The following is a 22008-nucleotide window of genomic DNA, read 5'->3' on the forward strand; positions in this document are numbered from 1 at the left end:
CTGAAAGGGTGGTGGAAGCAGATTCAATAATAACTTTCAGAATGGAATTGGATAAATACTTGTAAAGGAGAAATTTGCAGGGCTATGGGGAAAGTGCAGGGGAGTGGAACTAATTGGATAACTCTTTCAAAGAGCCGGCACAGGCACAATGGCCTCCTTCTGTGCTCTATGAAGTACTTTTGAAAGGCAGGGGAGAGCCGGCTGCTTACGGTGAACATTCCCTTCCACTTTTGAACAGAACAGTCCTGTTTTTGAAGGTGGTTACCTGGCAAATTGAAAACCAGGTGAATTACCAGTTTTTGATTGGAACTGTTTAAAAATCCCTGTGTACACGCGCTAGCCAGAATTGCTTTGCATTCCCATATGCTCGACTGGGCTTGTATCGTGTACTTCTGTACATGAGCCAGCCCGTTTCCATTTGTACGGGTGCATAGTGACTTTAATTTTGTTGGGTGTGCACCACTTGTCTCTAGTTTTATACATAATTTCTCCCTCCCCGTCCCAGTAAAAGATATAGGGCTGGATTTTGCCAATGGGGAGCTTTTGGAGGCGGGTCCCCCACTTGTCAGGTTTCAGTCCCGCCTCCATCAACTTCTGGCCAACCCATGCTATTTTCCCTTGATTGACCCTGTTAAGCCCGCTCAGCAGGATTTGCAGGTCAATTAAGGGAAGCTGGTTACAGAGAACGTCAGCGTATAACGTTCCATCTGCCAAAAATGTTTGACAGCTCTGTGAAGCTGTCAAACACTGACATTCTCTGTAGTTTGATGAGTTCTTGAATTCAAAACCTCATGAAACCGCTTTCTTTTGCAGAAATTAGATGGTTGTTGCATTGGCGAATGCAACGGCCATCTGTCATCTCTGCCGCAGAGGTGCGAGACTCTCTGCATACCCAACTCGTGAAGCCTGCAGGAAGAAACAAAGGTAAGTAAAACATTTTTTTAACCCCTTTCCACTTACCTCACATACCTGTCCACACTTGCACCCATCACTTACCTTCACAGTGCACTTGTGCACCCCTCCGACCCCCGCAGACCCACTACTCGCCTCGGTGACCATGGCGGGGTTCGGAGCCTTCAGGAAGCCTGCACTTGCGTGGGCAAAATGGGGATAATCCTCTTATCTGCCCATCAACTGCCTGTTAACAGGCAGTTAAGTGGCTGTAATCCCCTTCCCGCCTCAAAGGAGACGGGACCCGGCGCGGGTCAGCTACCTGCCTCCTGGCAAGATGGCACGGAGGCAGGTTGGGTACCCGCCCCCAAATTCTGCCATTTTCCCGGCAGTCCCGCCTCCGTACCTGCTTCCCCAGGGCTGGCAAGATCGCGCCCAAAGAGACAGAAGGAACTGCCTTGCCCCTTTGCGACATGTCCCAAACATGTACACCAGTAACTAATGGCTGTGCGGGATCGCGCCCATTCTTTATGTGTGAGCCCAGAGGGCGAATGTCGACACTTTCAACCTTGGAGAGTTAGCAGAGCCGAACCCGATTCCGACATCCACACACAAACCTTCTAGCAGCAGTCACTGGATATCGATCAGGAGCAGGAATGTGGCTGATTTTCCCTTTCCCGAACCCAGAGGTACTTTTAATGGATCATCTCAAGGTGGAGAGGAGAGTGGGAGGAGAATAGAAAGAGAGAGGGTGCGAGAGGGGGGGCACGAGAGAGAGAGGGGGGCGGAGAGAGAGAGGGGGGGGCGAGAGAGGGGGGCGAGAGAGGGGGGGCGAGAGAGGGGGGGGCGAGAGAGGGGGGGCGAGAGAGGGGGGGCGAGAGGGGGGGGAGAGAGGGGGGGCGAGAGAGGGGGGGCGAGAGAGGGGGGGCGAGGGGGGGGGCGAGAGGGGGGGGCGAGAGGGGGGGCGAGAGGGGGGGGCGAGAGAGGGGGGCGAGAGGGGGGGGCCGAGAGAGGGGGGGGGCGAGAGAGAGGGGGCCGAGAGAGAGAGGGGGGGGCGAGAGAGAGGGGGGGCCCGAGAGAGAGGGGGCCGAGAGAGGGGGGGGCGAGAGAGAGAGGGGGGGCGAGAGAGAGAGGGGGGCGAGAGAGAGAGGGGGGCGAGAGAGAGAGGGGGGCGAGAGAGAGAGGGGGCGAGAGAGAGAGGGGGGGCGAGAGAGAGGGGGGCGAGAGAGAGAGGGGGGGCGAGAGAGAGAGGGGGGGCGAGAGAGAGAGGGGGGGCGAGAGAGAGAGGGGGGGCGAGAGAGAGAGGGGGGCGAGAGAGAGAGGGGGGCGAGAGAGAGAGGGGGGGAGAGAGAGAGGGGCGAGAGAGAGGGGGGGGGCGAGAGAGAGAGCGGGGGGCGAGAGAGAAAGAGGGGGACAGAGAGAGAGAGAGGGGGGGCGAGAGAGAGAGGGGGGGCGAGAGAGAGAGGGGGGGCGAGAGAGAGGGGGACAGAGAGAGAGAGAGGGGGACAGAGAGAGCGAGAGGGGGACAGAGAGAGAGAGGGGGACAGAGAGAGAGAGAGGGGGGGACAGAGAGAGAGAGAGAGGGGGACAGACAGAGAGAGAGAGAGGGGGACAGAGAGAGAGAGAGGGGGGGACAGAGAGAGAGAGAGAGAGAGGGGGACAGAGAGAGGGGGGGGCGAGAGAGAGAGGGGGGCGAGAGAGAGAGGGGGGCGAGAGAGAGAGGGGGGCGAGAGAGAGAGGGGGGAGAGAGAGAGAGGGGGGAGAGAGAGAGGGGGGCGAGAGAGAGAGGGGGGCGAGAGAGAGAGGGGGCGAGAGAGAGAGGGGGGCGAGAGAGAGAGGGGGCGAGAGAGAGGGGGGGGGCGAGAGAGAGAGGGGGGGCGAGAGAGAGAGGGGGGGCGAGAGAGAGAGGGGGGCGAGAGAGCGAGGGGGGCGAGAGTGCGAGGGGGGCGAGAGAGAGAGGGGGGCGAGAGAGAGAGGGGGGCGAGAGAGAGTGGGGGCGAGAGAGAGGGGGGGCGAGAGAGAGGGGGGGCGAGAGAGAGGGGGGGCGAGAGAGAGAGGGGGGGGCGAGAGAGAGAGGGGGGATGAGAGAGAGAGGGGGGGCGAGAGAGAGAGGGGGGGCGAGAGAGAGAGGGGGGGCGAGAGAGAGAGGGGGGGCGAGAGAGAGAGCGGGGGCGAGAGAGAGAGCGGGGGCGAGAGAGAGAGGGGGCAAGAGAGAGAGGGGGGCGAGAGAGAGAGGGGGGGCGAGAGAGAGAGAGGGGGCGAGAGAGAGGGGGACAGAGAGAGAGAGAGGGGGACAGAGAGAGAGAGAGAGGGGGACAGAGAGAGAGAGAGGGGGACAGAGAGAGAGAGAGAGAGGGGGGGACAGAGAGAGAGAGAGAGGGGGGGACAGAGAGAGAGAGAGGGGGGGACAGAGAGAGAGAGAGAGAGGGGGACAGAGAGAGGGGGGGCGAGAGAGAGAGAGAGAGAGGGGGGGACAGAGAGAGAGAGGGGGGGGACAGAGAGAGAGAGAGGGGGGGCGAGAGAGAGAGAGAGAGAGAGAGAGAAAGCGAGAATGCGCAAGCAGGAAAACAAAAAGGACCATTACAGCACTGAACGTGGCCATGTGTCAGTACCAGTTCTTCAATTAGAGTTCCTGCCCTTCCCCCGTCTCCTTTTACATTCTTCCTTGTCAAATATTTATCCAATTCCCTTGCAAATGATGCTATAGTCTGTGCCTCAATAACTCCTTGTGGTAAAGTAATCCATATTCTTGCTGTGTGAAAACATTTCTATCACCCCCTTGATTCTTTTTGTGATAATTCTCAGGTTCGAAAAATAGACAAAAAGAATTTGGCCAAATGTGGGATTCAGACTATTATACATGATTATTGAACTAGCTGCTTATTGAACTAGGCGTCTGCCGTCGCTCAGTGGTAGGTAGCACTCTCGCCTCAGGGTCAGAAGGTTGTGGGTTCAAGCCCCACTCCAGAGACTTGAGCACAAAATTTAGGCTGCCACTTCAGGGCAGTACTGAGGGAGTGCTGCACTGTCAGAGGTGTCGTCTTTTGGACGAGACACTAAACTGAGGTCCTGTCTGCCCTCTCAGGTGGACATAAAAGGTTCCATGGCACTCCTCGAAGAGCAAGCAAGTTCTCCCCGGTGTCCTGGCCAACATTTGTCCCTCAACCAGTATCATTGGAACCTTGCTGTGCGCAAATTGTCTGCCGCGTTTCCTACATTACAGCAATGACTACACTTCAAAGGTACTTCATTGGCTGTAAAATGTTATAGGGCATCCTGAGGTCATGAAAGGCGCTATACAAATGCAAGTCTTGTTTTGTTTAAGTAACAATATTTAGAGGTGCCTTTTGGATGAATGATGACATTTTTATTATTATGCACTGCTTTCTTTAAACCCCAGATCTCCAAACTGACTCACATACATGTAGTGATCAATAACATGTCATTCTGTGGTGGACACTAGGTGGAGCAGTAGAGCTGTGTAGAGCTGTATGTATAAGACTACACTACCCAGCTGTATATATATTAAGACTACACTACCCATGAGACTAGGCTACCCACAAGGCAGCAGTCAAGATGGAAGCCTCTACAAGATGCTGTACAAGTCCACATGTGCTCAATAAAAGTAACTAGCAAAAGCTAGCTGTGTTCATAATAAAAATGTCTAGTTATTAATGAACATAACATGGTACCAGGGTGGTGAAGATCTGCTGAAAATTGTGAAAAGCGACATGGAGAATTTGAAGCCACCAGAGCGTTTGAATCTCTCAGAAAAAATCGACTACAATTGGCAGACTTTTAAACAACAATTCAAACTCTACATTGCAGCCATCGGATTCGGTACGAAGCCAGACACAAGAAAGATAGCGTTGCTGCTTACGGTTGCAGGCCCACGGGCAATAGAGGTATTTAATACATTTGTATTTAATCCAGAGGAGAAGAGGAAAATTAGAAGATGTGCTAAAAAAATTTCATGCACGTTGCTCTCCCAGAAAGAATGAGACGTATGAAAGATACACCTTCTGTTCTCGGACACAGCAACAAAATGACTTTTGATAGCTTTATAACTGATCTGAAACTGAAAGCACAGACATGTAATTTCTCTGAGCTGAAAGCATCCATGATTCGTGACCAGATTGTGTTTGGTATTCATGATAAAAACGTCAGGGAACGTCTGTTGAGAGAAACCGAACGAAATTTGGAAAATGCGGTGAAAATATGCCAAGCCAGCGAGCTAGCTCGAAATCACGCGAAGACTTTCAGTGAAATCAATAATGATGCGAATGTAATGAGTGATAATGCTGCTGTCGGTGCTGTGTCCTACAAGGGGAAGAAACGTGGGCAGAACAGAAATGAAAAGCAATCGGAGGATGAAATTTTTAATTGTAAACGCTGTGGTTACAAACACCAGTTAAGACAATGCCCAGCGTTTGGAAAAATGTGCACAAAGTGCAATGGAAAGAATCACTTTGTCAAACAATGCTTTTCAAAAGTAAAAACGACGAAAGGGCAACGAGTTAATGTGTTTGAGGACACTGATTTAAGTGAGACATTTTTTGTAGGAATGGTGTCATGTGACGATATCAAAAAAGATACAGAAAATGTGCAGCCCTCAGAAATAGACAATGCTGAACATAAAGTTAATGCAGTAAAAGAGGACAAATGGATGATCCCACTGCAGATAAATGGAGCATTAGTTACATTGAAACAGGACACTGGGGCAAAAGCAAACTTAATCAGTATGAGTGACATTAACAATACGAAAGCAAAGCCCAAAATACAGAAAGTCAGTACTACTGAAGGACTATAATGGACAGAAAATAGATAGCTTAGGTGTATGCAGACTTAAAGTGACAGTGTTGTGGCTGAAAGACTTGATTCGATACTAGGTGACAAAGCTTGTGAAGACTTAGAACTGGTCAAGAGAGTCTACCGTATAAACTGTGCCATAAGCAGACCAGATGACTCAGGTGATGAAGCAGAGAGCCCATCAAGGATGAAAAGGCCAAAGGGTATCCATGTCTTCAAAAAGCCTAGTTTCTCCAAGAAGAAAGAAAAAGACTTTTAGGTCAAAGAGAAGCCAAAGGAAGAAAAGCACAAAGAAGAAAAACACAAGGAGAAAAAGTCCAAAGATATAACCGCAGCAGATGTTGTTAAGCAGTGGAAAGAGAAAAAGAAAAAGAAGAAGCCTGCACCAGAGCAGGAAGCAGTTCCGGTGGATACTCCTTCTTCCCTCAGGCCAATCTTTGGTGTTCCATTAGCCGAGGCTGCTGAGAGGACTATGCTGTATGATGGGATCCAGCTGCCAGCAGTTTTTCGAGAGTGCATTGACTACATTGAGAGTTATGGCATGAAGAGTGAAGGAAACACTGAAACCCTCTCCAAGCAAAGATCGCAAGGAGACCTCGATCTATACAAGAGCAGATTGATGACAATGCCGCAACTGCATCTTGTCATTCACCGCCAGAACAATCTCATGAAGACACATCAGACTTACCCGTGTTGAGAAGATCCACACGTGAAGTAAAAGAGCCTGATTGTACTCAAAGATTAAGTCTATCACAGAATCACAGAAACCCCACAATGCAGATAGAGGCCATTTCGGCCCATCGAGCCTGCACCGACACATATCCCACCCGATCCCCGTAACCCCTACACCAACACATATCCCACCCTATCCCCGTAACCCCACGTATTTAATCCCCCTAACACTAAGGGTCAATTTATCATAGCCAATCAACCTAACCCGCACATCTTTGGATGTAAAGCTTTGAAAATGTGTTGACTGTTTTGAAAATGTTTATGTTTATAGAGCACTAACAAAAGTGTTACTGATATTATCTTTATTGTTTTCTTGAAAGTTGATTGATGTTGATTTTGTTAAACCTCAAAGAAAGGAGGATGTAGTGATCAATAACATGTCATTCTGTGGTGGACACTAGGTGGAGCAGTAGAGCTGTGTAGAGCTGTATGTATAAGACTACACTACCCAGCTGTATATATATTAAGACTACACTACCCATGAGGCTAGGCTACCCACAAGGCAGCAGTCAAGATGGAAGCCTCTACAAGATGCTGTACAAGTCCACATGTGCTCAATAAAAGTAACTAGCAAAAGCTAGCTGTGTTCATAATAAGAATGTCTCGTTATTAATGAACATAACAATACAGTGTAGAAATTATGTCACTGTTAACTGAGCCTTGGTGTTGGGCAGAAGCCAGAGCTATACTCCAACCGCTTCCACTCCCCCCAACCCCGACTCTCTTACAGACTTCCACTGTGAGTGCAGTTCACTTTTTATCATTTATAAGTGATCATTCCACCAACTGGAGAGGCTGGTTGTACTTCAAAACCTCTCTCAAGTGATTCACAGCTTCTGCTGGCTCAGTAGGGCATTACATTGCATCAGTGTCTTCCTCCTTTTGCTTCCCAGTTGAAGTATCAATGGTCAGATATAGAGCACTGACCTACTAATGTCTCACATTCCTACCAACTCTCCTGTAGTTGGCAGCAGTTTCCTGGGGGACATCGCAAGCTCCTACCCTCCTACCCACGGATCACTGTCTCCAACACATGTGAATGGTGCCAGTAATTCCAGCTCTTTGTTGCTTTCTCTCACTAGGGTGTTAATAGAGTGCTTTCACTGTCGCTACAAATGTTGGGCTAGCACTGCCTCCATCGCTACCTCTTGCTATCTCTCACTCCCTAGCAATAGAAAACGTTGGCAAGTTTCACATTCAGGTAACCTTGTTTTTGATTCCCCCACCAGAGGAAATAATTTCGCTATATCTACCCTATCAAATCCTTTTAACATTTTAAACACCTTGATCAGATCATCTCAATCTTCTATATTAAAGGGAATAGAAGCCAAGTTTATGCAACCTGCCCTCGTAATTTAACCCTCTAAATCCAGGTATCATTCTGGTGAATCTGCACTATGCCCCCTCCAATACAAATAAATGCAGCACGGTGGCATAGTGGTTAGCACTGTTGCCTCACAGCGCCAGAGACCCGGGTTCGAATCCGGCCTCAGGTGACTGTGTGGAGTTTGCACATTCTCCCCGTGTTTGCGTGGGTTTCCTCCGGGTGCTCCGGTTTCCTCCCACAGTCCAAAGATGTGCGGGTTAGGTTAATTGGCTATGATAAATTGACCCTTAGTGTTAGGGGGGTTAAATACGTGGGGTTACGGGGATAGGGTGGGATATGTGTTGGTGTAGGGGTTACAGGGATCGGGTGGGATATGTGTCGGTGCAGGCTCGATGGGCCGAAATGGCCTCTATCTGCACTGTGGGGATTCTGTGATTCTGTGATATCCTTCCTGAGGTGTGGAGCCCAAAACTGAACGCAGTGCTCCAGATGGGGTCTGACCAAGGCTCTGTACAACTGAAGCATCACTTTCTCCCCCTGCAGCTTTCCAAATTAGAGCTATGCCATTCAGGAATGAAATCAAGAAGCACTTTTTCACATCAAGGATAGTGGAAATCTGGAATTCTGTCCTCCAAAAGGCTGTGCTTGCTAAGAGAACTGAAGCTTTCAAGACGGAGATCGATAGAATTTTGTTAGTTAAGGGTATCAAGGAATATGGAGCAAAGGCGGGTACAGATCAGCCATGATCTAATTAAATGGTGAAGCAGGCTCGAGGGGCTGAATGGCCTCCTCCTGTTCCTATGAATGGAGAAAGAAAAATGCAGAAACCGGATAAAATCAGCCAGGGCTCCCACTCCCGATTACAGTCCAGTGACTCCTGTTGGTCATTGGGTGCATGCGGAAAACTGGGTTAACGACATGGTCCAGCTCGGCTACAGTGCCCCAAGAGGTCAAATGACCCACCATCAGTCACCGTGCAGCTCGCACATGATGAATGGTAGCAGAGGATCTGCTCGTGCTTGTGGAAGTGTATCGCAGAAAGAGTCAGTGCCTCCAAGAGAATAGGAGAGATAGAAAAGAATAGCCACAAAACTAACCTGCCGTTACACAGTAACAGTCAGATTCGAGGGCATGTTGTCACTTGAAGGTAAGCATCAAGCAAGAGTGGGCAAGTCATCCGAAATTATCTGTAGTTTACACGTGTAACACCCTGCCAATTCAGAGCAGAGTAAACTGGCCAACGCAGTTCTCTTGAAGCCGTTGCTAAAAGTCGTGCATTAAACATCTAGAGAACAACAGAAGCTTGGTACAGACTTTGCCTTTCAAACGGCTTGACCTACTTTCTCATGGACTGTTGCTTTTATGGCTTTCTACAGTGTAAACAGTGCAACAATAATCACACACATCTGGCACCGACTTCTGACACACCCTTGGCAAAGGCCAAGAATGTGGAAAAAATAGAAACTGAAGATAAGAGAGTGGAGATTTCCAGTGGAGTCGGAGAGACGTGAGCAGGAGGTTTGCTGACCAACACTTCAAATTATAGAATGTCCCAGTGCAGAAGCAGGCCAACTGTACTGGTGTTTGTCAGTCGTGGCTCAGTTGGTAGCACTCTTACCTCTGAGTGAGAAGGTGGCAGGTTCAAGCCCCACTCTAGAGACTTGAGCACATAATCCAGGCTGGCACTCCCATGCTGGACTGAAGGAGTGCTGCACTGTCAGGGTTCCATCTTTCAGATGAAACATTAAACCAAGAACAAGTTTGCCCTCTCAGGTGGACGTAAAAGATCCCACGACACTATTCGAATAGCAGGGGAGTTCTCCCCGGTGTCCTAGCCAATATTTATCCCTCAACCAACATCACTAAAAAAAAATTGTCTGGTCATTTATTTTGTTGCTATTTATGGGGCCTTGCTGTTCGTAAATTGGCTGCTGGATTTCCTGCAATTACAACAGTAACTACATTTCCAAAGTACTTCATTGGCTGTTTAGTATTTTGGGATGTCCCGAGGTCATGAAAGGCACGACAGAAATGCCAGTTCTTTTGTTATTCTTTCTCCTTTGAGCCACCTGGTCTAATCTTACTCATCTGTCTGCTCCCAATGCCATTTAATATTCCTCTTTTTCAAGCAATTCCTTTCTAAAAGAATTTATGGACTCTCCAACAACAGATTGTGGCAGAGAATTCCACATTCTAATCAACCTCTGTATAAAGAAATGTTTTCCAACCCTTCCTCCGCCATTAACTTCTTTTTGTAATTATTTTAAATTGTGCACTCTTGCTGCTGTCTAACTGGTCAGTGGAAACAATATTATTCACCTTCTCATAACCCTTCATAATGTTGATGGTGTGGCATACCATGACGGAGCCATTCCCCTGCCTGCCAAGGTGCAAGCCGTCCAGCAGTTCCCCCGGCCTACCACCATCAAAGGCCTCCAGGAGTTCTTGGAGATGATCAACTTTTACAACCGCTTCATTCCCGGAGCGGCCTCCCTCATGCGGCCCCTATACGAAGCCCTCCGGGGTAAGAAAGACAGAATGGCGATCGAGTGGTCGGCGGACATGTTGACCGCTTTCGACTCGACCAAAAAGGCGCTCGCCGACGCCACCATGCTCGCTCACCCACAGCCCAACGCCAGGGTGGCCCTCACCACGGACGCCACCGACCACGCGGTCGGCGCAGTGTACGAACAGTGGGTCGACGGGGCCTGGCAACCGCTGGCCTTTTTCAGCCGCCAACTGCGCCCCCCGGAGGCCAAATACAGCGCCTTTGACCGCGAGCTCCTCGCACTGTACCTAGCAGTCCGCCATTTTAGATTTCTTCTGGAGGGCCGCCCCTTCACCGCGTTTGTCGACCACAAACCCATGACATTCGCGATGGCAAAATCTGCGCACCCGTGGTCAGCCAGGCAACAACGCCAGCTCGCCGCGGTGTCCGAATTCACCATGGACATCCGGCACGTCTCCGGTCGAGACAACATGGTGGCCGACTGCCTACCCCGCCCTGCCGTCCACCTGGCAGTGGACTATGCTCAACTGGCAGCGGAGCAACGCACCGACCCCGATCTGCTCTCTGCGCCCACAACCCTCCCAGGGCTGCGACTGACCGACGTCGCCTGCGGCCCGTCCGCCGTCACAGTCAAATGCGACACCTCCTTGGCGTAACCCCGCCCCGTAGTCCCGGCGAAAACGGGTGTTCGACATCGTCCACGGCCTCTCACACTCCGGCACCCGCGCGTCCATTAGACTGGTGGCCAACCGATTTGTCTGGCGCGGCCTGCGCAAAGATGTGCGCATCTGGTCCAGATCCTGCATAGCTTGCCAGCGTGCCAAAATCCACCAGCACGTCAAAGCCCCACTCGAGGAGTTCACCGTGCCAGAAAGAAGGTTTGACCACGTCCACATTGACCTCGTCAGCCCCCTGCCGCCATCACAAGGTCACACGCACCTGCTGACAATCGTGGACCATACCACCCGCTGGCCCGAGGCCATTCCACTGACGTCCACCACCACCGCCGACATCGCGAGGGCGTTCATCGGGACCTGGGTCGCTCGGTTCGGCGTCCCCTCCGACATGACGTCGGATAGAGGCCCGCAGTTCACCTCTGATCTGTGGGCCGCCATCGCCCGAAACCTCGGGGTGGCCGTTCACCGCACCACGGCTTACCACCCCCACGCCAACGGACTGTGCAAGCGATTCCACAGGTCCATGAAGGCGTCCCTCCGCGCCAGCCTCGAGGACGAGGCTTGGATCGACCGCCTCCCGTGGGTGCTACTTGGCCTACGCTCCGCGGTCAAGGAAGACCTGCAAGCCTCGGCGGCGGAACTCATGTATGGCCAGCTGCTGTGCGTACCCGGAGTGTTCTTGCCCACCGCCACGACCCCCTGGTCAGCTGGCCAGCAACGCCGCGCTTTCGCCAACCGAGCACAACAGTTCGCTCCTGTACCCACCGGCCGGCACGGCGAACCAGCAACCCGTGTACCACCTAGCCTGCACATGGCCAAATTTGTTTTCGTGCGCCATGACGCCCACCGAGGACCTCTACGGCCCCCATACGACGGACCCTACAAGGTACTCCAGACGGGGAACAAGTTCTTCCTCCAAGTGGGTGGCAGAACTGACAAGGTGTCAGTCGACCGGTTCAAGCTGGCGCACCTAGAGCCCGACGAACCCGTTCAAGTGGGCCAACCCCCACCGCGGGGCAGACCGCCTAAGAGCCCGACGCGTCCGACCGCCCCGCTCCCGACACCAACCGCCAAGAGCCGTTCCGGCCGTGCCATCAAGCCGCCACACCGGTTCGTACACTCCCTACTAGCGGATTCTGGGGGGAGCTGTGTGGCGTACCGATCACAGAAAGGACACAATCCGCTTTTCGGTCCGTAGACTATAAATCAGGCGCCATGCCTTTAAGAAGGATCACACCTTTAAGAAACTCGATCTGCAACATAGTTAAGCCCAGAGCGGGGGAGGGGCAGTCGAAGCGGTGGACTGATAAAAGACAGTCGGACTTGGTGTAGTCTCTGACGCCATTTTTGTGTTCAACATGTGGTCTCAACAATTAAACCTTTTCTGTTGAACCTCTCCGAGTTCAGTATATTTTGTTAGGAGTACGTAGACTCCTACAATGGCCTCTATCAGGTCACCCCCTCAACCACTGGTGAAAAGAACCATTATTTCTCAAGCCTCCTCATAGCAGTAACTCCTTAACTCTGGTAAAATCCAAATGATTTCTACACTGTACCTTTTCCATATTGCTTTTATATCATTCTTATAAGGGATGCCCAGAACTGTATAGAACTCTAATTGCAGCCTAACAAAGGTCATGTACAGGTTCAATGCTCATGTTCTGCTCTGCTGTCTGCATTCTAACTTGCACCAAGTCCCGTTCACCCATCGCCCCGTGTTCCCTGACCTACATTGGCTCCCAGTCCAGCAATGCCTTGCTTTTAAAATTCTCATTCATGTTTACAAATCCCTCCATGGCCTCACCTCTCCCCATCTCTGTAACCTACTCCAGCCCTACAACCCTCAGATCTTGGCGCTCCTCCAATTCTGGCCTCTTGCACACCCCTCATTTTTATCACTCCACCACTGGCGGCCGTGCCTTCAGCTGCCTAAGCCTTAAGCTCTGGAATTCCCTCCCTAAACCTCTCCACCTCTCTACCTCTCTCTCTCCTCCTTTAAGATGTTCCATTAAAACCTACCTCCTGGTCAACTTTCCGAAAATCATCTTATTTGGCTTGGTATCAAATTTTGTTTGATAATGGTCCTGTGAAGTGCCTTGGGATGTTTTGCTATGTTAAAGTCGCTATATAAATCTAAGTTGTTGTTGTTGATTATATCTCCAATGACTCATCAGAGCTCTATCAAGTTCTTCAGTCTTGAAAACTTATCTTACTGATCAGAAGTGTTATGGGATAGGAGTGTCTTGATCGCAAAGGATCCTGAAGTTCCTGTGCTTTTATATACACTACCTGATCTCCTGTGGTGTTGCTCAGATTTTGCTTAGGTGGATGTATAAGATCCCATGGGTTTATTTTGAAAAAGAGCAGGGAGTTCTCCCATTGTCCTGGCCAATATTTATTCCCTCAACCAACACCACCAAAAACACATTAGCTGATCATTTATCTCATTTGTGGTTGTGGGATCTTGCTGTGCATGTTTTGGCTACTGTGTTAACCTGCATAACAACAGTGCCTACACTATAAAAGTACTTAATTGGCTGTGAAGCCCCTTGGGACATCCTGAGGACATGAAACGTGCTGTAAAAATGCAAGTTCCTTCTTTTCTTTATTTCATGATATCTGTGTCTGACACACTCTCATTGGGGGGAATGGCACCATAAAACCATATTTAAATTCTTCCAAGTCAAGCAGCAATTCTTGAATTCTCAACATATTCTTGGTAATCTCTGTAATTCCCAATAGAGATTGGCCTGGCTTCTCAGAGATCCCATCATGCATTGGTATTGGAAGTCCATGACATAACCTGTATTGATGAATCCTCTGCCCCTCTCCCACATTCTTCTGGTCCAGCTGTATACAACCATTCGGAGCCCAGAATTCAAGGAGGTTTGTACACGTAGTTTCCCCCCCACCCCCCGCCCCGCCCTTCAGAAGGTCCACTCCATTTCAATCCCTGCCTTCCAACCTGAAAAGAAGCTCAGGGTCAAAACAAAACCGAGCAGCTCCCTTCTGCCATCAAAGACTACATACACTGACTATGCCTCACCACACATTCACTGACCCACCTTGTCTGATCAACTCAAAGCAGGGAAAGACCCTGGCCCTATCAATATGCAGTCTACCAGAATGTACTTAAGTTTTGCAAGATCCTCAGTGTATGTATCTGCAATAGGTATGCTGTTAAGTACCATCACGCAAGACAACAGATAAAGTTTGTGCAATTTGACCAGTTTTTAATTATCCCTCATATAATAGCAAAATACTGCGGATACTGGAAATCTGAAATAACACCCCTTCCCCTCCCTCCCAGAACCACGATAGGGTTCCCCTTGTCCTCACCTTTCACCCCACCAGCCTCCACATTCAACGGATCATCCTCCGCCATTTCCTCCACCTCCAACGTGATCCCACCACCAAACACATCTTCCCCTCACCTCCCCTTTCAGCATTCCGAAGGGACCGCTCCCTCCGCGACACCCTGGTCCACTCCTCAATCACCCCCAACAGCCCTTCTCCTTCACCTGGCACCTTCCCGTGCAAGCGTAGGAGATGCAACACATGCCCTTTTACCTCCTCCCTTCCCACTGTCCAGGGCCCCAAACAGCCCTTCCAGGTGAAACAGCGATTTACTTGTACTTCTTGCAATTTAATATACTGTATTCGCTGCTCACAATGCAGCCTCCTCTACCTTGGGGAGACCAAACGCAGATTGGGCGACCACTTTGCGGAACACCTCCGTTCAGTCCGTAAGAGTGACCTGAGCTTCCGGTCGCCTGTCACTTTAATTCTCCACTTTACTCCCACTCTGATCTCTCTGTCCTCAGCCTATTACACTGTTCCAATGAAGCTCAACGTAAGCTCGAGGAACAGCACCTCATCTTTCGATTAGGCACTTTACAGCCTGCCGGACTCAACATAGAGTTCAACAATTTCAGATAATAATCCCTGCCCCCATTTTTCATGCAGTAGGATTTTGCCATTCCCATTTGCAACATTTTCTTTCAATTCCTTCCTCCCCTCCTAAACCACCTCCCCCACCCCCCACCCCCCCACCCCCCGTCTCTGCACCTGCTTAATATCTGTTACATTTCCAGCTTTTTCCAGTTCTGATGAAGGGTCCCAGACCTGAAACGCTAACTCTGTTTCTCTCTCCACGGATGCTGCCTGGCCTGCTGAGTATTTCCAGCATTTTCTGTTGTTATTTTTAATTATCCCTCATTAGGTGTGAACACAAACATGCACTGTCCTGATCAACAGAGAGCAGTCAAGGTTAAGATTGAAAGGACAAGTAGCTCAGCCATATAGCTCATCAGTTGGGTAGTGAACTAAAGGGTAGGTCCATTACAGAATTGCACACACTCAATCTCCCAGTAGCACAATGCTCTGAAGCTCTGCTTTGGTATGATGTGCCTTCCACACACTCGGACAACTTTCTGTGCTAGCACCTGTAACACCCGCTCTTCCATTCACATACCATGAAAGGGACAGCATCTTTCTGAGGAAGCGTTTGGCTATCCCCTTCATTTTTTCAATACTATACAAACGGGCACTTTACACTGACAGTAATGCTACATCAAGGTAATGTGTTCCATAGTAAATAATCTCAGCATTCTGATCACTACTCATATCTCTCGGATTCAATTTGATGCTACATGCTCACTCAAGATATCCCTTGTATAAACCATCTGAACCCCTTGATTAGATTCCAACCTGCAACTCGGGTATCCATTATTCTATATATAAACCATCTGAAGCCCTCGATTAGATTCCAGCCTGTGACTCACTCCCGGTAGCCCATTATTCTATGTAGAAGCCCCCGTGGTTTGGGAAGTATTCAGAGACTGATCGCTAACCATCGTGGTTAATTAACTCTGGAGATGAATCACTTCCTCCAGCAGGATTCGAGACACCCAAATTCCTGAATGAGCTCGCTGTGCCCTCCATTCCTGGAGGAGACATTCACAGCCATTTACATAACTCAACTGTTTCCTACCTCGTGTGTTTGTTGCCATGTCTGCCACTTTTTGAAAAGCATCCAAGAACGCGGCCGCCGCCAGCACTGTGGTCCTGTCACGAAGAGAAAGGAGAGCACGGTGTTAGACACCCTATACAGTGGGTGGCATGGGTTGGATAATGACCTTCACTTCTACAGCCTGACTTTGATCAGGTGAAAGTCTCTCTCCGTTTACTCTCCATTGGCTCTGTCAAGTGAGTTTGGGTCTTCTCATGCCACCTCCCAGTGGGTGCAAAGCTGCACCAAATTTGGCCTTCACTTGGCCATCTCCCTCAGACAAGGGCACAGGGGGAAGTCAGAAACTGTGAAGGAGTAGAGAGATTTAGGGGTCCATGTACAGATATTACTCAAAGCTAGTGGACAGCAGCATTAAATAATTTAAAAGAATATAATAAGATAGGCACGAATAAATCCAACAAGGAGAAACTTTTTTACCCAGAGTGGTTAGAATGTGGAACTTGCTACTACATGGAGTAGTTGAGGCAAATAGCATAGATGCATTTAAGGGAAAGCTAGATAAGCACATGTGAGAAAGGAACAGAAGGATATGTTGATGGTTGAGATGAAATAGAGTGGAAGGAGGCTTGTGTGGAGCATGAACACAGGCACAGACGATGTTAAGTCTGTGTGTTATAGTGATAATTACTACACAGACTACAAGAGTAAATTCAACAGGTCTTTACTGGTTGGAGGTCGGGACTATACTGAATACAATATTACTACACAGTGCTTATATACCGGTGTGGTCACCACCGGTATTACGTATACAGCAGCCAGAGAAAGTAGTACATCTCTTAAGGTGGAACAGGCTTAAGTTCTCTTAAGGTGGAACAGGTTACATACACCACAATCCTCCCTTTTTAGCTTAACAGTCATATCCCCATTTAACATAACATAATAACATATATACATATATAACTTCAGGTATAACAGTTCAAAGGTTCAGTTTCTCAGGAGGCTTTCTGATGCGGCTTGGATAACGCCTCTCAGTAGTCTCTGATTCTTGTTGTTGAGGTGCCTCCTCTATTTGGTTTCCAATGTATTGGGTGTCATCATCATCAAGTACATTCCCTGCCGAGGTAGATGCTTCAGGTTCATTAACGTCTTCCACAGTTGTCTCTGTCACAACCATGGGTTCGACCCTTGCTCTCGACTCTACCAGTTGATCCGCATGACGCCTTATCACATTATGACCAATATCTACTGTGTACATCAGAGGTCCTTGTCTGGCCCGAATTGTTCCGGACTGCCATTTTTCGTTTCCATAGCCCCTTGCCAACACTGGTTGTCCTACGTCGAAAGTTCGAGTGGTCTTGTTGTTAATATGCCGAAACTGTTTGTTTTCCACTTCCCTCCGCACATTTGGTTTTAACAAGTGCAACTTGGACCGCAACCTCCTGTTATAAAACATCATGGCAGGACTTTGGTTAGTCACTGCATGATCGGCGTTTCGATATGACATCAGGAACTCGTCGACCTTGTGTTGCAGCGGAATCTGATCATCGTTCATGGCCTTAATTGCCTTTTTGAATGTCTGGACAAATCTTTCAGCCAACCCGTTTGGCGCCGGATGATATGGGGCAGAGGTATAATGTTTTACTCCATTCTTCTTTAAGAATTGTCGGAATTCTTCCGATACAAACTGTGGTCCGTTGTCCGAACAGATCTGTTCTGGCAATCCGTTCCTTGCGAATATTGTTCTTAACACCGCAATTGTCTTTTCTGAAGTAGTGGTATTCATCTTGATGACTTCTGGCCATTTGGAATGTGCGTCCACCGCGACTAGGAACATGGAGTCCATGAATGAACCAGCAAAGTCAATGTGTACGCGTTGCCATGGGGCTGAAGGCCATTCCCATGGGTGTAGCGGTGCTATCGGAGGTGCATTTTGCACTTTTTGGCACCCAGCGCAGCTTTTCGTTAACTCCTCAATCTGTTGGTCAATACCCGGCCACCATACATAAGCCCTAGCAAGGCTTTTCATTTTAACTCCCCCCAGATGACCTTCATGCAGTTAGTTTAAAACTCTTTCCCTTAACTTGGGAGGAATAATCACTCTTGTCCCGTACATCAAGGTACCATGGCAGACGGACAGCTGGTCTCGCCTTGCCGAAAATGCCGGTAACAGAGGATCACCCCGTGTTGGCCATCCTTTCACTGTCACCTCGTAGACTCTGGACAGTGTCGGGTCGTTCCTGGTTTCTCTTTCAATACTTGCATTGGTGACTGGTAAACACTCGATGATGGTCGAATGAAATAAGTCAACAGGGTCAACTTTCATCGTGTCTTCTTCTTCAGGTAGTGGCAGGCGCGACAGCCCATCAGCATTGCCATGCTGTTTCGTACCTTTGAATTCTATTTGATATTGATGTGCCCCTAGGAAAAGAGACCATCTCTGGAGACGCTGCGCTGTCATCACCGAAACACCCTTCTTAGGGTTAAAAATGGATACCAACGGTTGATGGTCTGTCAGAAGTGTGAATTTTTGGCCCTGCAGGTAATGATTAAACTTCTTCACTCCCCATACAAGGCTAAGAACCTCCCTATCGATCTGCGCATAGTTGCGCTCAGCGGAGGTCAATGATCTGGATGCAAACGCGACTGGCCTTTCCGTGCCATTTGGCAACTTGTGTGAGAGTACTGCCCCAATACCATATGGAGAAGCATCACAAGCCAACCGAATAGGCAGTGTCGGGTTGAAGTGAGCCAACACTTCCTCTGAGGTGATCAATTCTTTGCTTTTGCGAAATGCCTTCTTACAGTTTTCGCCCCATTCCCATGGTACCCCTTTCTGTAAAAGAGCGTTTAACGGGTGCAGTACCGTGGATAGATTTGGCAGAAATTTATGGTAATAGTTAATTAATCCTAGAAACGACCTCAACTGAGAGACATTCTCCGGAGCGGGAGCCTTTACAACTGCCTCAATCTTGTCAGGAGACTTATGAAGCCCCTCCCGGTCAATGACATGGCCACAGTACGAGATCCGCTTCTGGAAGAACTCACATTTCTGCCGATTTACTCTAAGTCCATACTCTTTCAGTCTGTTGAGCACCAGTTCCAAGTTTGCGAGATGTTGTTCATCACCATCACCTGTGATCAGAATATCGTCCAGGTAACATTGTGTGCCTGGAATTCCCTGTAATACCTGCTCCATGGCCCTCTGCCAAATTGCTGGAGCCGATGCCACTCCAAAAACCAGCCTATTGTACCGGTACAACCCTCGATGCGTGTTGATCGTGAGGTATTGGCGTGACTCTTCCTCAACCTCCATCTGCAAGTACGCCTGCGCCAGGTCTATCTTGGTGAAGTGTTTCCCGCCAGACAATGAAGCGAAAATATCCTCAATCCGTGGAAGCGGATACTGCACCGCGTGAAGCACCGGATTAACGGTGATTTTGAAATCTCCACAGATGCGAACCTTCCCTGGATCTCCTGGCTTGTTGCTCGCAGGACGTTTCATAACGGGAACAATGGGCATAGCCCACTCACTCCAATCTACCTTAGACAGTACACCTGAACGTTCTAGTGCTTCCAGTTCCGCTTCAACAGTAGGTCGTATTGCATAGGGTACCGGTCTGGCTTTAAAAAATTTTGGTTGTGCATGTTCATCAATCTTGATGTTTGCCGTAATTCCTCTCAGTGTTCCCAGTCCCTGCTGGAACACCTCTTTAGCATCATCCAATATTCTGGACAATCGTTTAGGTTTGACATCTGTTTCCCCGGAGTCTACCGTTAGTGCCTTCAAGGAGTGCCAGTCCATATTCATTTTCCTAATCCACTCCCGTCCTAGTAGTGGTGGACCTCCTTCAGGTAGCACATATAAGTCCATTACTTGGCTTTCTTCGCCCTTGTGGACCACTTCTACCTCTATCTTTCCGATGGGGTACACTCTTTGCCCCGTGTATGTTTTCAATATAATCTCCGTATCCTGTAGGGGAATATGTTGGAATAACCTTCTGTAATCTTCCTTATTCATGACCGTCAATGCCGATCCAGTGTCCAATTCCATTTTTACTTGGACTCCTGCTATCTGAAGAGTGACCCAAATTGTCTGGAGATCTGCATCCTTACCAACGTTGTGTACTCTTAAGCTATCCAGTTCATTACTGCTAGCGTCTGAATCTGACTTCTGTTCGGTCAAACTGTTCTTTGTCACCTTGTGTACCTTTGCGTATTTTCCTTGCGGTGACTTTTTGTTGCTGGTCTTCTTTCCTGACCGGCATACTTTAGCTATGTGGCCAAGCCTGCCACACGTTCTGCATTCTTGGTTTTTAAACCAACACTGGTTCTGATCGTGCGTTGTCTTTCCACAACGATAACATTTGACAGAACTCAAACCCAATTTGTTTGTACAGAGTTCCGGTGACCGTAGCTGCATTACTGCCGTGCCTCTCGCTGCGGCTTCGTGTGCTGCTGCCATAGTGACCGCCTTCTCAAGCGTCAGCTCATTCTCCTCGAGCAGTCGCTTTTGTGTATCCTGTTTAAATAAACCACACACAAATTTATCTCGTAGTGCCTCTGTCAGTCCCGTTCCAAACTGACAATATTTTGCTAGCTTACGTAATTCCATCAAATATTCAGCATTGCTTTCATTCTGCAGCTGCCTTCTGTCGTAAAATTTAAATCGTTCCGCTAGCATCAGCGGCGTGGGGTTTAGATGATTTTTCAGGACAGTAACAATCTCATCGAACGTCTTATCCGCCAGTTCATCTGGTGGTAACAGGTGTTTCAATTGCCCGTATGTCTTCGCACCCATTAAATTTAATAATGTTAGTGCTTTATCTGCATCAGGAATTTTATTTGCCTTACAATAATTTTGTATGCGTTCTACATACATGGCCCAATCTTCGATGTCACTATCAAAGGTATTAATGTTCCCATGTTTAGGCATCGTTGCAATTTATTGTATTTTTATGTTATCCAAGATGGCGGCTTCCCGCTCTTGTCGTCGTCCTCCGCCCACAAAATGGTGGTTTTCCCGCGCTTGGCGGTCTTCAACCGTCCCCCGACGCTGTCTCCGCTTCACCGCGGCTCTCGCGCCTTCAGTTTCCCCAGACGCTGCGCCTTTTAGCCCGAATGCGGCCCTTATCTCCGGTCGCGATCGATCTCACCGCCCTTATTCCTCCGTCTTCCCAGCCCCGTCTGTACAGCCAACGCGGTTGACTTTCTGTCGCGTCGCTGCCCGGCTTACCCACCACCGAGGTAGAAAGAAGAAAGCTGACAGTCGCTGATGGAGGCTTCGAGGTCAGGATGTCTTCTGCACTCCGGTTTCTCGATGCCTGCCGCTCGACGTGTCTTCCAGTAGGGTGATGAGGGTGGAAACCTCTCTTCGACGTCCTGTCTGTGGACGAAGCCGCCGTGGAAATAACTGCCGCAGGGTAAGAATCGGACTCGTCGCCACTGTTAAGTCTGTGTGTTATAGTGATAATTACTACACAGACTACAAGAGTAAATTCAACAGGTCTTTACTGGTTGGAGGTCGGGACTATACTGAATACAATATTACTACACAGTGCTTATATACCGGTGTGGTCACCACCGGTATTACGTATACAGCAGCCAGAGAAAGTAGTACATCTCTTAAGGTGGAACAGGCTTAAGTTCTCTTAAGGTGGAACAGGTTACATACACCACAGACGAGTTGGGCAAATGGCCTGTTTCTGTGCTGTAAAATCTATGTAATTCTAATGGAATGCTAGTCTTTACCACAAGGAGGCTGGAATGCAGAGGATGGAGGTTATGTTATACTTATATAAAGCTCTGGCCACCGCACCTCAGGAAGGATATATTGGTCTTGGAGTGGGTGCAGGGCAGATTCATCAGAATGACACCAGGCCTAAAAGGGTTAAATTATGGAATAAACTAGGCTTGTATTCCCTTGAGTAAAGATTAAGGGGTGATCTAATTGAGGTGTTTAAGACGATTAAATCATTTGATAGGGTAGATAGAGAGAAACCATTTCCTCTGATGGGAGAGGCCAGAGAATTGGTTAACTAACAGAAAGCAGAGAGTCGGGATAAATGGATCATTTTCCGGTTGGCAAACAGTA

General features: G+C 49.1%; 1 protein-coding gene across 15 annotated transcripts in view; it reads right to left on the minus strand.

Annotated features, from left to right (window-relative positions):
* Positions 1–22008, minus strand: part of mtss2b (MTSS I-BAR domain containing 2b) — a 313125-nt gene that overhangs the window by 188274 nt on the left and 102843 nt on the right. For all 15 annotated transcript variants that reach the window (XM_085991002.1, XM_085991008.1, XM_085991007.1 and 12 more), the window contains exon 3: positions 15939–16012. In XM_085991002.1, coding sequence (XP_085847128.1) covers positions 15939–16012 — 74 coding nt within the window. The remainder of the gene's footprint in view (positions 1–15938; positions 16013–22008) is intronic.

Source organism: Somniosus microcephalus, chromosome 6 (genome assembly GCF_052327205.1).
Source record: "Somniosus microcephalus isolate GS21.2 chromosome 6, FLI_Smic_1.0, whole genome shotgun sequence".
Lineage (NCBI taxonomy): Eukaryota > Metazoa > Chordata > Chondrichthyes > Squaliformes > Somniosidae > Somniosus > Somniosus microcephalus.